The 15240-nt window shown below is 38.9% G+C and overlaps 1 protein-coding gene across 1 annotated transcript in view; it reads left to right on the top strand.

Moving 5' to 3' along the window:
* Positions 1–15240, top strand: part of LOC109060054 (neurite extension and migration factor-like) — a 62376-nt gene that overhangs the window by 35858 nt on the left and 11278 nt on the right. The window contains 1 exon segment of the mRNA XM_019077204.2: positions 10956–11062. Within this exon segment, the coding sequence (XP_018932749.2) occupies positions 11005–11062 (58 nt within the window). The 5' untranslated portion in view covers positions 10956–11004.

Genomic DNA, 15240 nt, shown 5'->3' with positions numbered 1-15240 from the left:
CTTCCGCCACATCCGCTCAGCTGCTACTTTTCTGCATTGTCTTTTCATTCAACTGCTGATTTTTATTCAAGCTGATTTTATCTGCCAGTCTTCTTGCTGACTTTCACAGGAGCAATGCCATCAATAACATTCTTAACTTTTGAGTCAAAGAGAAGATCAGAGTCTGCAAAAATGCTTGGTGTTAGAGATATAGCCTCCATAAATAGCACACTAGTGTTTTTGTTAATGCATCTCTTTCTGACAGAGACAGATCTAGATTCAGTGGTAGCAGAGATCAGTATATCAAAGAAAATACAGAAGTGATCAGATAGTGCTACGTCCTTAATAACAGTGGATGAAAAGTTAAGACCTCTACTGATGATTAAATCTAGTCCACGTTTGTGTGTGGGTTCATGCAAAAACTGAATCAGGTCAAAAGTGTTTAAAACAGTGATAATTTCTTTTGTGGTTTTGTTTTCTGCATTATCTATTGGCACTTTTCCACTGCATGGTACGGCACGGTATGGCTCGGTACGGTTCACTTTAGGGGGTTTTCCACTGGGTACAGTACCTGGTACCTGGTACTTTTTTTAGTACCGCCTTGGTTGAGGTTCCAAGTGAACCGTACCATTACGAAACTGTGACGTGTAAACTCTGGTGATCACGGATTGGCCGAAGAGAATCGTCACTTCCTGCATCACTGAACTTGTGACACAAACACAAAAGAACCCCTAAATTTAAATCAGCACAGTCAGCGAAAGGATCGAACGCAACTGTTTTGAATGAGCACACCTTTTTTTAACATCCAAAAAGTATTGTTGTCTGTTGCAGAAGTACAGCTGTCCTCTCGTTGATAGTAGAGGAGCGGATCCAGTGAGAGCTTGATGGGGCGACGTGGAATGAAAAAAGTTTTTTTTAGGATTCGTGGCAGTAGAGGCAGGGCAACTATAAAGACATGTGAATAATCCCTCCCACTCTAAAGCGGTACTAAACTGCAGTGGAAACACAAACCGTTCCGAGCCGTGCCGTACCGTACTGGGCCGTGCCGAGCCGAGTCGTACCATGCAGTGGAAAAGCACCATATGTGAATATTAAAATCCCCTGCAATAGCAAAACAGCCAAACTCTGAGGAAATCATTGATAGCATTTCTGTAAAATTTTCAACAAAGGCTGGAGAGTATTTTGGAGGCCTGTAAATAATGATAAACAGAATGCATGGAGCACCTTTCAACACCATCCAAATATTTAAAATATTCATTGCTTGCATTAATAGACATCTTTAAATAGAGCAGCTACACCTCCACCTCTCCTAACAGTCCTGCAGACACTCATGAAAGGGGGGGCTGTTTCATTGAGGACTTCTAGCCATGCTTCGTTTAGAAACATAAAATCCAGGTTATTTGTAGTTATTTAGTTATTGATTAGAAATGATTTATTTTAGTGGGCGAATGTTTAGAAATGCTAACTTGATGGCATTGCATTTTGTCTCAACAGCAATATTTGTTTGATGCATAATAGGCCTCAGATTAGATGGGTCAGCTGTACGGTTTGAGAAGGCCTTAGACTTTTTATGACGTGATAAAACTACAGGCACACTGGGTTCCTGATATTATAGTGGGAACCCAACACATATCACTGAGAGCTGCTATCAGTTGTTTTTGGTTCACCTACAGCAGATGGAGGGTTTGGGCCCTAGCGTTGGGGCAGGAGAGGTCTCACAGGAGAAGTAGGACGAGCTGGGGCCACAGGCTTTGGTGGTTGTGGGGCCCACCATTTTTCAGTTGATATCTGGGGGCTTGCAGCAAAAGAGTGGGAGAGTTTGGTCCCAGCATAAACCAGTTCCTCCATTTTCCGTGAGAAGCTTAGAAGCGGAGATGCTGGAGAGAGGGATAATGTGTCTGGTGAGCGGAGCTATGGCTCTGGTGTTTCCGGTGGCTGAAATATGTTGTCCTGGCTTCCCTGGCTGTTTTACAGAAAGTCGTCCTTGGGTGCTGAGTCTTGGAGCCGTTCTGATACATCACAGTCTGTCTGTGAGGAGCTCTGTGGGCAGGGCTCAGCCATGATTTTGTCCATGAGCAGTGCTTGTTTTGGCTGCGTGGTGTTATCGGTGTCCTTGTGGGATGTGTCAAACACATGATGACTCAGAAGCTGATATGAAGTCCTGTCGTCACTCATACTTTGTCCAGGTGTGTGTAGGCATGGGCCGGTATGAGATTTTGACGGTATGATAACCTTAAGCAAAAATATCATAGTTTCACGGTATCATGGTATTGTTGTTACAGCTCTGAAATTATTTATTTTTAAATGACTGGGTAAAAAAAATATATTTTCTTCTGCTGGACACAATATATTTTGTTTTTGAGCAAGAAACAGAATATTAGAAACAGTACAATTTGTTTATTTTTTCTTTGATTTGTTTCATAAAAAGAAGAAAAAAAGAAAGACTGACATTTTATTTAACCTAAATCTGTAATTACAGTTATTTAATTTTATCTAATTCATATACAAATCATTTATATCATTTAATATCATTTAGTTATATAATAATAATCATACACATAATTTGATTTAATAATAACCCAATTTGAAGCAAAAACAGAATGTTCTGACAAGCTTTATGAAATTATACTACATGCCTGAAGGAAACAAACAGCAGAAGCTCTGAATGAGATGCAGATTCACTCTCTGACAGCAGGAGGCGCCTCTGGAACACAGATACAGACCAGATACAGCGTTTTCTTGGTTACCGCTGTAAACAAAGCTGTTGTGCTGAAACACTGCTTTAATATAAACTAAACAGAGATGAGACGAAAAGAAAATACCACGTAAACTTTTCAGAATACAGTCAGTTCCCCTCAGAAACACATTCATATAAACCCACAAATCAATATTGAGGATTTTCTTCCAATAGTTTGTGCATCATGAACAGTGAGTGATCTGCCTGCTACAGTATTTTTCTCTGTGCGTCCGTCTTCAGCGTCTCTGGCCTGTGTTACCGGGCGTTAACAGACTTCATATTTTCACATAAATTACATTTTGGAAAATGATTGCATAGCAACGCAGTTTGTGCAAGTCCAGAACAGAGAGTTGCAATAAGGCAAAAAACGTATTGCGTATACTTCGGCTGTCCACGCACCGTCGGCATTACGTTATTTTCGTCATCAAGAGGGCTCGCAGACAGCCGCGCACCCCGTGGTACTGTGCATGTGTCGAGCTTATCCGTCCACGCTCATCTGCGGTTGAGTATACTTTTGAAAGCTGTGTGGACGCGGCTGTGCGCCAGACTGAAAGGAACGCTGAATGTGAAGTGATGTGATCCTATGCCTAGATTTTTGTGTCACTGAGGAGACCTGGAAAACAGTGCATACCGCATGAACAGTATAATGGAAAATATTAGTGGTTTTGAAACTGTGAAATTTTCAAATCGCGGTATACCTTGAAACCGGTAATCGGCCCATGCCTAGGTGTGTGTGTGCCATTCAGGTTGAGTAGTTTGGCACACACTAATGAAGGATGATGGAGGGAGAAGTAGATATTGTCCTTTAGCCATCCAGTTTAAACAGTTGTCTATGGCCCCAGAAAAGATTAAAGTTGTTGATGAAATTTACTCCTTTTAAACTGCAGAATATTTGTAGCCATGTGTTTAGCCCAAGCAAACATGAAAACATTAGTTCCCCTTTCTGGGAGTGGTCCACTGATGAACGATTGAACTTTTAAGTTTTAAGTAAATACAGCAGGATTTGGCTCATTAAATCCGTGACTGCAGTCCTCTGGGATAGTGACAGCTTCGGCTATATGACCTTTAGACACCTAATCAACTTTTAACACCTCACTGGGTCTCCTCAGCAGAGAGAGTGAGAGGAAGATGACCGAGCGGCTGAAATCACCCAATCTGCTCGATACGAGTGCGTCGGCCCCCGAGGTGTCGCTTCAGCTGGAGAAATTTGTTCAGCAGCAATCTCTGTGAAGCTAGAGGCTTTTTATAGGAGTTGAGAAGAACAATCTGATCTGCACAACAACTAAACAGACAAATAAAGATCTGGGAACCAGCACGATTTATCAAGATCTAATTGCTTCTGTACAAACTCTTTTGGTCAGTGTGCACTATTAGCGGTTGCGTTTGGTGGCAGATCTTAAACTATTGTTAGTACGTGTCAGTTTCTTAACTTCTCTTTAATTGCTTGTCAGAATCTTTCTACACAATTTTTTTATCAGTAATGTCAAATATAGTCTTTGAAACAATTATAATTTTGCAAGTAGGCGCTCTTCTTTTCCAGGGATGAATTGACATGACATGTCAGCAGTGTAACGATATATATATAATCTAAAACTATTTAAAAAGTTTTTTTTTTTTTTTAGAATAATCATGCATGATGTTTTTCATGACATTCCCATGCAAGCTGCATTACTGTAATGTGTCAAGATATTTTGCCTCTTTTTTTGTTTGTGATTATTATTCTTGTTTTAAACTGGATTTTTTGTACTACCAATAATACAGTAAATCATTTTAACTCTTTCCCTGCCAGCGTTTTTGCAATCATTTTCACAAAAGTTTAATGGCACTCAGAATATTTTGTTGTATGATTATCTAAACAAGCAGCATGCCAAAATAAAGAACAGAGCCTCTGCTCTTGTAAACAAACAAAAAATATTATGAACATTTGAATGTTGGTAAGTTTAATGAAAAAGCAACATTTTGAAAAAAAAAGCTGAGAAAATCTAGTTTTGTGAAAGACTACGTCTGGATCAGATTCAGAATGATGATCAAAACATAGATGGAATAGATCACTTCCATCAACACTTGCACGGTCCTTTACCACTTACTGAGTCAAAACTGCAGTCTGTAAGGTAAGGCGTTTTTTATTCATGTGCTGTTTGATGCTTGATGATCGCATTATTTTTCATATGCATCTGCTTACATAAGCGATCGCTTGTTTCTGCTTCTTCTTCGGCATGTTTTGATCCAGATGTTCAAAACTATTTTAGAAGATGTGTAATAGTGCCTTCTAAGTTAACGTACACCAGTGAAAACACAGAAAGGCGTAAAATTCCTTCAGCAGCAGGGAAAGAGTTAATTTGTAATACAGTATGTTATTCAGTTTAAATCAGCATGAAAGCAGTACATAAAATACTACCATGATGTATAAACACTGTTTGTTTTTATTTATTTAACATTGTAGTAATGAGATTTCTTGCATTGTGATATTGAAAATGTCATGGCGAAATGAGCTTATTTGTCAAAAAATAAATAGATAAATTAATTTACAAATAATAATGTCTCTCTCTCTCCCCTCACATTCTCTCTCTCTCTCTCTCTCTCTCTCTCTCTCTTTTCTAAATAAGAACATTGACATAAATGTAAAAATACAACATCTACCCATTGCCAGTCCCACTTACACAATATGGGAAATAATAGGAAATTTGGGGGGAAATGTACCATTTAGTTCTCAAACACATAAGCCGTTAGTTTTATTGACCATCTGAAGAACAATGGACTAATTCTGTTGTGCTAAATCATGTAAAGTGTTTTTTAAGATGCAAAAGGGGAAGGCTCCTCTCTGAATGAGGCAGCAAGCGTCCGCAGAGGAATAATGAGAGGTATATGAGAACAGATGGTTAATTCAATCCTTCCTGTCTGCCTGCCTCCAGCTCTCACATGCACAGTGCACCAGATTCACAGCTTTGACTCAGTAGTGAAACACAACAACAGCTTTTCTGTTCAGACGTTATTATTTATTTATGATCCTTTTAGAATAGAAGCTCAAGTGTAGGGGTTGGCGATAATATCACGATTCCAGTAAATTTATTTCACAATAACAATGTATATCACAACATAGTTATTTTTGCTGGAAATAAGGTCGTTACAAAAACTAATACTAGCCTAACTAATGTACAGTAAAAAGTAAAAGGATCTCAAGCTTACTGAAGACAAGCAAAAATTCTATTTTTCCTTTTTATTTTTTTTTATTTTTTTTTCATTAAGATTAATGCCACAGACAACAGCAGGTTTATTAGGCTGCTGTCACTTTAAGACCTATAACACACAGATCTGTAAATAAATAAACTATTAAATAAACTATTATCTCATACCATTAATGTAATAATATTGACCAGCTAGGGTCCCTTATTTTACGCTTTTTAAAAAATATACTTTGGACTAACTTAAAAAAGTACTCCAAATCCATTAGTTTTTCCTCAAATAATATTAATTATTAAGAATAAAAACAAATAATATATATATATATAAATATATATATATTATATATTAAGACCTATAACACACAGATCTGAAAAAAAATAGATATATATATATATATATATATATAATATATATAATATATATATATATATATATATATATATATATATATATATATATATATATAAATATATATATATTATATATTAAGACCTATAACACACAGATCTGAAAAAAAAATAAACTATTAAATAAACTATTATCTCACACCATTAATGTAATAATATTGCCCAACTCAATCCGAGCAGCTGAGTCCTTAGCCGTCTTCAAGAATCGCCTTAAAACACATCTCTTCCATCTTTATTTGACCCTGTCTAACCCACTTACTATTCTAATTCTATTTAAAAAAAAAAAAATTCTAAAAAGCGTCTGCTAAAAGCATCTGCTAAATGACTAAATGTAAATGTAATATACATACATACATACATACATACATGCAATCTATCTCCCAAAGACAAAACACTCATAAAAGGTAAAAAGTTTATTTTAAAGATAGCCTATATGTAATTTCCCCTATCATGGTCACTGGGGTTAGGTATAGAACCAGCAGATCTCCAGATCTGGTGATTTACAGAGATTTATTAAATGTCAATTCTAATGCCTGTTTAAAGTGGAAAAGAAACTGAGTGCAAACTGATGTAAGAATGAATTAAACAACAAAGGTGCAAATCTGAATCACATGATGTATTGCAGAGGTGTAAAGAGTATCTGAACACTATACTTGAGTAAAAGTACAGAGACCTTACAGTAAAAAATTACTTCACTACAAGTTACAAGTCACTAATTCCAAAACAACTTGTGTAAAAGTCTTAGAGTATATGATTTTAACAGTACTTTTACTTATACTGAATATAGGCTTAAAGATGCACGTGTCACAGAAACATGCCAGTGAAAAACAAAAAAGAGTTGATTTGTGAGGAGAGCAATCATGCTTATTTTCTAAATCAAAAAAAAAAAAAAAAAAATCCACCAAAAAGATCTCTTCAGTATAACAGATAAATAAAATAATGTCAAGCTTTTTTTTTTTTGCTTTGAACTTTTACAGTAATAAAAGGATTAGAATACAGGAGAATAGTGAAAAAATAATGTTAAGTAAAATTAAAAAGTCAAAGTCTTCTTGCACTGGATAATCTGGTTTCGGCCTCATTGCCATTGCTAATGAACATCTAGGTTACATATGGTAAACCTCATTCCCTGAAGGAGGGAACAGAGATGTCACGTCGGATGACCAACGAATTGGGATCTCACTTAGAGAGACCAATCCACTTTGAGTGTAAACTAAATGAGCCAATGCACATTGGCATGCGATTATTGCATCCAGCTGCCGCTGAACGTGTTAGAGCTAGGGTGCGCCCAGCCTGTAGCTCTACAGATATCTGCCAGTGAGGCGCCATGAGCCAGCGACCAGGAGGATGCAACACTTGTAGTATAGTGGGCTCTCAACCTGAGCGGGCAGGGCACACACTGTGCCTGATAAGCCAGGGTGATGGCATTAACTATCCAGTGGGCCATCCTCTGCTTGGAGACGGCATTCCCCTTCTGCCAGCCTCCATGACAGACAAAGAGCTGGTCTGAGGTCCTGAAGCTTTGTGTCCGGTCTATGTAGCATCTTAAGGCTCAGACGGGACAGAGCAAAGCTAGGGCTGGGTCTGCCTCCTCTGGGGGCAGCGCTTGCAGGTTCACCACCTGATCCCTACAGGGAGTAGTGGGAACCTTGGGCCCATAGCTGAAGCTTCAGCTTGACTGTCTGCAAAGGCACAAATGGGCCCTGCTGTAGTGCTGTGAGCACTAGAGTCAGGTCCCGAGAGGGTATAGAGGGGGGCCGTGGAGGATTAAACCTCTAAATCAGCTGGACCGTCTGGGGATGGAGCCTCTATTTCCCCGGAAGCTTAGCTCATGACAGCTCGTCGGCTGCCTGGTTGTGCAGCCCAGGAATGTGAATGGCACAAAGCGACCTCAGATGCTTCTGACTCCAAAGGAGGAGGTGGCAGGCGAGTTGCGACATGTGACGGGAGTGCAGACCACCTTGTCGGTTGATGTAAGCAACGGTTACAGTGTCGTTCGTGTGGACTAGTACGTGCTTGCCTCATAAGCGCCTTTTGAGATGGATCAAGGCAAGGCGCACTGCCACCAGCTCAAGGCAATTGATGTGCCAATGCAGTTGGGGCCCCGTCCAAACCCCTGACACTGCAAGCCCGTCGAACGTGGCCCTCCAGCCGGTGGTAGAGGCATCCATGTGTACCACAGCAGGCCTGGAGACCTGGTCTAGAGAAACACAAGGTCTGACCACGGGGTGAAGGTTTGGCGACAGGCCAGTGTGACTTGAACCCGGTGAGGCATGCTGTCTGTTCGACTGAGTCCAACTTCATACCGAGAAAAGAGATCCTCTGCATCGGGAGAGTTTGCTCTTTTCCCAGTTGACCAGAAGGCCCAACTGGCTGAGGTGCTGAAGAACCAGCTCCCTGTGTTCGCACAACTGATCCTGAGACTGAGCTAGTATGAGCCAGTCGTCGAGGTAGTTGAGAATGCGAACGCCCTGTTCTCTTAGGGAAACAAGGGCCCCCTCCACAACTTTCGTGAAGACACGGGGCGACAGGGACAGCCCGAAAGGCAGGACCTTGTACTGATATGCCCGTCCTTTGAACGCAAACTGCAGGAATGGCCTGTGGCACGGAAGGATTGATACATGGAAGTATGCATCTTGGGGACGGATGCACCTGGAGATGCGCTTCTGCTTGAGCATCTTGAATGGTTAATGCTGTGGGTACCACTGACCGAGAGGTCATTGGCGGGGAAAAAGAAACGAAAGATTATCCGCCCAGCCGTCCTCCGGGGGAGGGAGTGGTGCGTTCACCATCTCCTGAAGAGCAGGTCCCTCCAACTCTGGGTCCCCCGTCTCAGGGCCTCTTGCTCTTGCGGGGGCCTGGACGGGTAGAGTGGGGCAAGATGTACCTGATGGCTTCAGTCTGCTTTCGGACAGTGAAGAAATGCTGGGCAAAGTTCTCCACTGTGTCACCGAAAAGGCCGGTCTGGGAAGTGACCTTCTTTGCTCGTAGTGTGAGGTCAGTAGCGGTGCAGAGTTCTTTGAGAACTTCTGGGTTGTGGCCACCCTCGTGCAAGTCCAAGCTCCACTGGAGGGACTTCCGTATATCCCCGCGCTGTGCCACCATCGAGGGTTTGTGGCAGTGAAAGGTGCCGTCCATGACCCAGTGAGCTCATCATGCACTTCCGGGAAGAAAGGTACCAGAGTGGGGCCCTGAGAACCAGCACGAGCCACCCCGAGAAACCAATCATCCAGCCTTGAGGGTTCGGGATGCGGTGGAGGATTCCACTTGAGCCCGACACTCTTGGCGGTCTCAGAAAGCATAGCCATCATTTCCGGATTCGAATCTGGCACCGCTGGCCACCCAGAGGGTGGCATCGCTTCCGGATCATCCTCTCCAGAAATGTCTGGCTCAACCTCCAATGCAGCGATCGACATTCGACTGTCGGGGGGAGTATCGAAAGATACAAGTGGTATCCCTTTTGAGGGTCCAGCCTGTTCTCCGGAAGGCTCCACTGGCTTTGAAGTTCTCGGGACTTATTGCTTTAATAATGAACATGCATGATATTGTTATTGCATACTTAACACTTAATAGGTTATTTATTTTCAAACAGTTTTTTTTTACATTTTAATCTGGTCTACAACATGTCCAAAACAATGATTGAAAATGTTCTGATTCTTTATTGGCCTATTGTTAAGAAATCGCCACTGTTTATTTTGTATCACCATACTTACTCGTGTAACTACTCATGTAATCATCTTTAAATAGGGAAAATATGGAAGTGTTTGGTAGCTTCTAAATTCATTCCTGTTTCAATCCTAAAGAATGAATGGTGCTAAGCTAAATGCTAGCATAGTGGCACCGCGCGCACGCACTGAGACGGGAGAGGTATGTATCAACTCGTCTAAGTTGAGGGAAGAACATTGTGGAATATGGAAAAATGGTGGCGCTTTAATGTTAATATTTACTAATGAGACTTTATCGTAAAGTGTTACCTATTGTTCTTCGTTTTTTTTGCGTTTTAATCTGTTTTTAAACATTTGTTTCCTTTGTTAAATACAATAAAACAATACACAAAACATGTATAGTGTTTTTTGTTGTTGTCGTTGTTGTTGTAAGAAAAAAAATACCAGATCCAGATGTGCTCTATTTCTGTGTGGAATCTTGGACACCACTTATATGTCCTGTTTCTTATAGCAGCAAGTCAGAACTTACACGTTCATTCTGCACCATACAATATTGTTACTCCACTTATCTTCGTTCATGCGAGTTGTTTGAGTCTCAGAAGTCATTTCACCCAGTTCTTTTTGCCTGCAGTGAATAAATCGTGACGGCTTGGAGTAATTACCATAAACAAATATCTTGAGCGCTAGATATACATACAAAGCTTCCAGGGGTTAACAACTGTCCTATGGGTGTTAAATTGAGCCTAGAATAGTAAATTGTTGCATGCAGTTGCTGTGGTGATGGAAGCTCTGTTTCTTTATTAACATTTTGCCTTGCAGCTTTCGAGTTCAAACTGTAAATGTCTTGGTTACAATTAGTTTAAAAGAGAGAAAACATTTGTCCTTGATTTGTTTCATCTTATTAGTAAATCCTTGTAAGCTTACCATTTAACATTATTTACTAATATATAAACTTGACATCAAACGTCATTGTGTTTGTCTGTGTAGGCAGGAGTGATAAAACAAAGTCCCACTCGAGCAGGACAGACTCCCATTGATGGACAGCAAACAGGTCCGGATCAGCTCAACAGAAACCAGTGAACTGGACCAGACAGGTAAGAAAAGCAACCACGGTATTTCACTGTAAAATAGCTTATTTTCTCCTTTATAATGTCATGTCACTTTGGTTTGGTTATGTTCTTATTACAGCAACATTAAAGAGACCAAGCACAGTTTGTGTTGTTTTTCTTCTTGCCACTAGGGTTATCTGAAGAAGCTAATACAACCATAATAGATTAAATATATTATTTAAATAATGGTACAGAAGTTTTGCATAAAACAGTCTAAATGTGTATAGACTGTTTGATCACAATTTCTGTCTGTCAAAAAATGTATAATTGCAAACTATTTCACTGACATAACAGAAAACAAAGTGAGGTTTAGTTATTGCTCAGTGTTTCAAACCAAACACTTTAAGGGATAGTTCACCCAAAAATGAACATTTGCTGTCAATTTCCTCAGGCCATTCAAGATGTTGGTGACTGTTTTTTTTTTCAGTAGATCAGTAAAGAAGATGTTTAGCTGATTCCGTGCTCTTTGCCGATTCATAAAATGCAAGTCAGATGCTGCCCATTTTTGAGAATAAAAAAAAGCATATAAAGGAACACGAAATTAATACCAGTGGCTCCAGACGATATATTGAGGTCTTATGAAGTGAAACGATGGGTCTGATCATTATTTACAACATTATTACCTGTAATCCAGAACCTCCATAATAGGGAAACTGATCTGGGTATAACATATGACATAACATACAGTATATGCAATTATATTATTAAAGCACCCTATAATGATGTGAAACATGGATGTTTTACATGTCTAAAGCAATATAAAGTGAATAAACTAGTCTTCATCATAGTCTTCACCATGAGAAACCATAAAAACCTTTCTTGCACAGACCAGTAGTTTGCTTCATAAGATCTCAAAATATCGTCAGGAGCCACAGGTATTCATTGTGTGTTGCCTGTATATACTTTACTTGAAAGCAACTGTAGGTATTGCATTTTATTAATCACCAAAGAGCACATTTTCAGCTAAAAGCCACTAACCTAACTTACTTGTAGGCATGACAAAGGTTTGGCTGCTTAAGGATAACAGAAAGAGATGTGACGTATAAAGTGCTGTTTACATTCCTAACACTGGAATTAAACACAAGTAGCCGTACTTTAAAGGGATGAGACTTTAAATACACATTTCAAATCATTTTTGTACACAATAACTACTACAATGAAAATGTGAGCGGTATATAGGGTTGCATGATAATGGTTAATCATATTTATTGTCATTTAATTGTTTCTTTTTTTTTTTTTTTCAAGAGAACGTCACCTTGCACTGTTTGCTCGCACACTGGCTGTAATACACTTTCATTTGAGCACACTGTAAGAAAAAGTAAACATAAAAAATGGTGAAATCATGGCAGCACAGGGTGCCAAACGTTTACCATTAATGGAAATAATGTTTAAAGGCTTTTTCATCATTGTGAAACATTCTCTGTAAAATGTAAATCTCTTGCAGTTAATCATTAGCTAGTAACCGCACACATGCATGAGCTGATGTAACTATCACTGCATCAGCCACTACACATTACTGCCTTTAAATAAAGCAACATGCAGCAGAACACCAATGTTTCTTGGTCTTCTACTGGACTGAAGCACAGACACTACTCTTCAGAACAATGGTAACCCACAAAACTCAGACAACAGAAACTCTTTAAATCCCAACTGGACATTAAACGCTAACAGATCTCTCTAAATCTCAGCATCTTCACTTATTACAAACCATTCTGACTTTATTTATTTAATGCAAAACTTCTTATTGAGCATTAACAGAGGTTTAGATGTTGATGTTTTATTAAAAATAATAAAGTTTGAAGTCACTGTTGAGGAGATAAGCATTTGGTTAAGTTGGGCTCAGAAGGTACAGTACTTATTTTCATATTTCAGTGGCTTGGAGCAGATATTCAAGCATTAACCTATTATTATTATTAATTATTATTTTTTTTTTTTATCAAATAAATGAAAAGTATTGCAGATATTTTGGGAAGTTGTATTTTTTAAAAACTTCGCAGTGTTGCAAATACAACTCATTGTATCTCCCTAGACATTTACATTTAGATACCATACTGATGTGTTGTGTTCCTTTCAGTTCATTCCTTAATTACATTTTTTACTAGGTCGTTAGAAATGTCTTAAGTTTAACTTCATAAAGCCTGCAGAAACCCTGAAAGCTTCTGTTCTGTGATTCAGGCCTGTCAGCGGCACTGCAAGCTTTAGTTTATCATAACCACACTCCTCTCAGTTCCAGCTCAGGGAACTGGGGCAGTCACACAGATAAGTACAGAAAGAAGGCCCCCGGACTGAAAAACAGCTTCCTACAGCTCTCAGTTTTGATAGAGGGCCAATAAATCATCCAACATTTCTTTTGTTCTCATTACCAACATCTGGTGCAGATAAATTGATCCTTTGCTTCCATTCACAAATGCAAGAGACCATTAAGCACTGGACTTACATCTGGAAGCTGTTGGATCTGTTTTCCACACCTCAGGTATTTAAGTGCCTCACTGAGATGAGAGAGTGGAAAAAGGACTCCAGTAAGGTGCCAAATACAGTTTTCAGTCAGATGCAGGGCTACACAATTAATTGAAATATTAAGCAATGTGGCTTAGTGTAGTTATTAAATCGCAAAAGCTGCGATTTAATTGAATGTATATATGCGCTGTGTGTTTCAGAGTGAAGCACGGCACTGTGTTCATTTACATGTGATCTTCACAAACTAATAACCAGAAGCGCTTCTCAATAAAAGAGAATCTTTAATGGCTCTGCAGTTAATTTCTTCGTTTTCAAAAGTTTAACCATCAAACTTGTATTTTGATAGTTTAGTTTTTGAAAAACAGGAAATTAAGATTTATTTTTAGAATTATAAAGACTATTTCATAATTAAGTTATATTATAATTTTTTTACAGTAACGTATTATAATATTAATATTTTTTTTCCATGAATGCCTTTTTGTTTAATTTAGTATTTATTTTATACTTTTACTTAGTAGTAGTAGTAGTAATAATAAATTTAAATTATTCATAATTCTAATATTTGTTTTATTAAAATTGTATAGACATACTGATATATAATCACAAATATCCACAAGTGTGGATTCTCCCCCCCACCCCAAATGTTTTTTTTTGTTTTTGTTTTTTTTTTAAGAAAACTCAATTAGATGTTTTCCCCAAATCGTGCAGCCCTATATTAGCTACACTGTAATTTTGGCAAAAATCACGTAGACTATGTGCTATTGATATGTGATGTGCTGTCTTGTAAGAAGATGAGAAGACAATCATATTCTGCTTTTGTTAATACTTTACATTCGATTTTTGAAAGCTACTTATTTCTGTGGTTTAAGAAACTATTATGTGAAAAAGCAGACACCTTTTGTTTCTACCAATCACACACACAAGCCAAGACAAGTTCTTTATTGTCATGTCTTTGTAGTGCAGGAGATCGTGTACAGTATGTGTGAAGACTTTGTTTGGAGAACAGTGGGATCTTGGACTTCAGGAGAAGTCATTTTCACGTAATGAGATGTGATTGTATGGGGTTGTGGGGAGTCTGGTAGTCCTGGATCTGATAGATCAGTGGTATCAATAGCTTATGATTGGAAGGTAGATGGCAGGGACGGTTCGTGATGATGCTGACCGTCTTGTGGTAGATGTCTAGCAGTGGTAGTAGAGCTATAACAGTGGTGATCTAGAGCAATTGCCATAACATATAATGAGTTTGCTTTCTGTATGTTCAAATAATAAGATCATCCTTCCATTCAGAAATAATAAGTATTGATTAGTTCACAGTCATAATATGCCGCAATATACCACTGGCCTTGAGGATATCATGTGCAAACAAAACTCTTGAATATCTTTGTCAAATCCAGCAGCTAGTTCTACCTCAGAAGTGCTCATTGTAGCAGACAGTAAATATGATTTTATCCCAGCAGGCTGATAAAAACCTGTGCACTCTGACTCTGAATACTGTGTAAAGCAGAGAATGAGAGAAGGCTCTTTCTGTTTCTGTGTGCAGCAGACAGAGTGCATCACAGCGCACATTAAAGGGATCGTTAACCCCAAATTAAAGTCTTGTCATCATCAAATCTGTCATTGTGGACCCTGACAGTCAGAGTCATTGACATCTCCACAGACAATTAGCTTCTTTCTTCCTCAAAAGATGTCCAAGATCTGTGGCTTTC

Source organism: Cyprinus carpio, chromosome A14 (genome assembly GCF_018340385.1).
Source record: "Cyprinus carpio isolate SPL01 chromosome A14, ASM1834038v1, whole genome shotgun sequence".
Lineage (NCBI taxonomy): Eukaryota > Metazoa > Chordata > Actinopteri > Cypriniformes > Cyprinidae > Cyprinus > Cyprinus carpio.
This window is presented reverse-complemented; position numbering and strand designations above follow the sequence as displayed.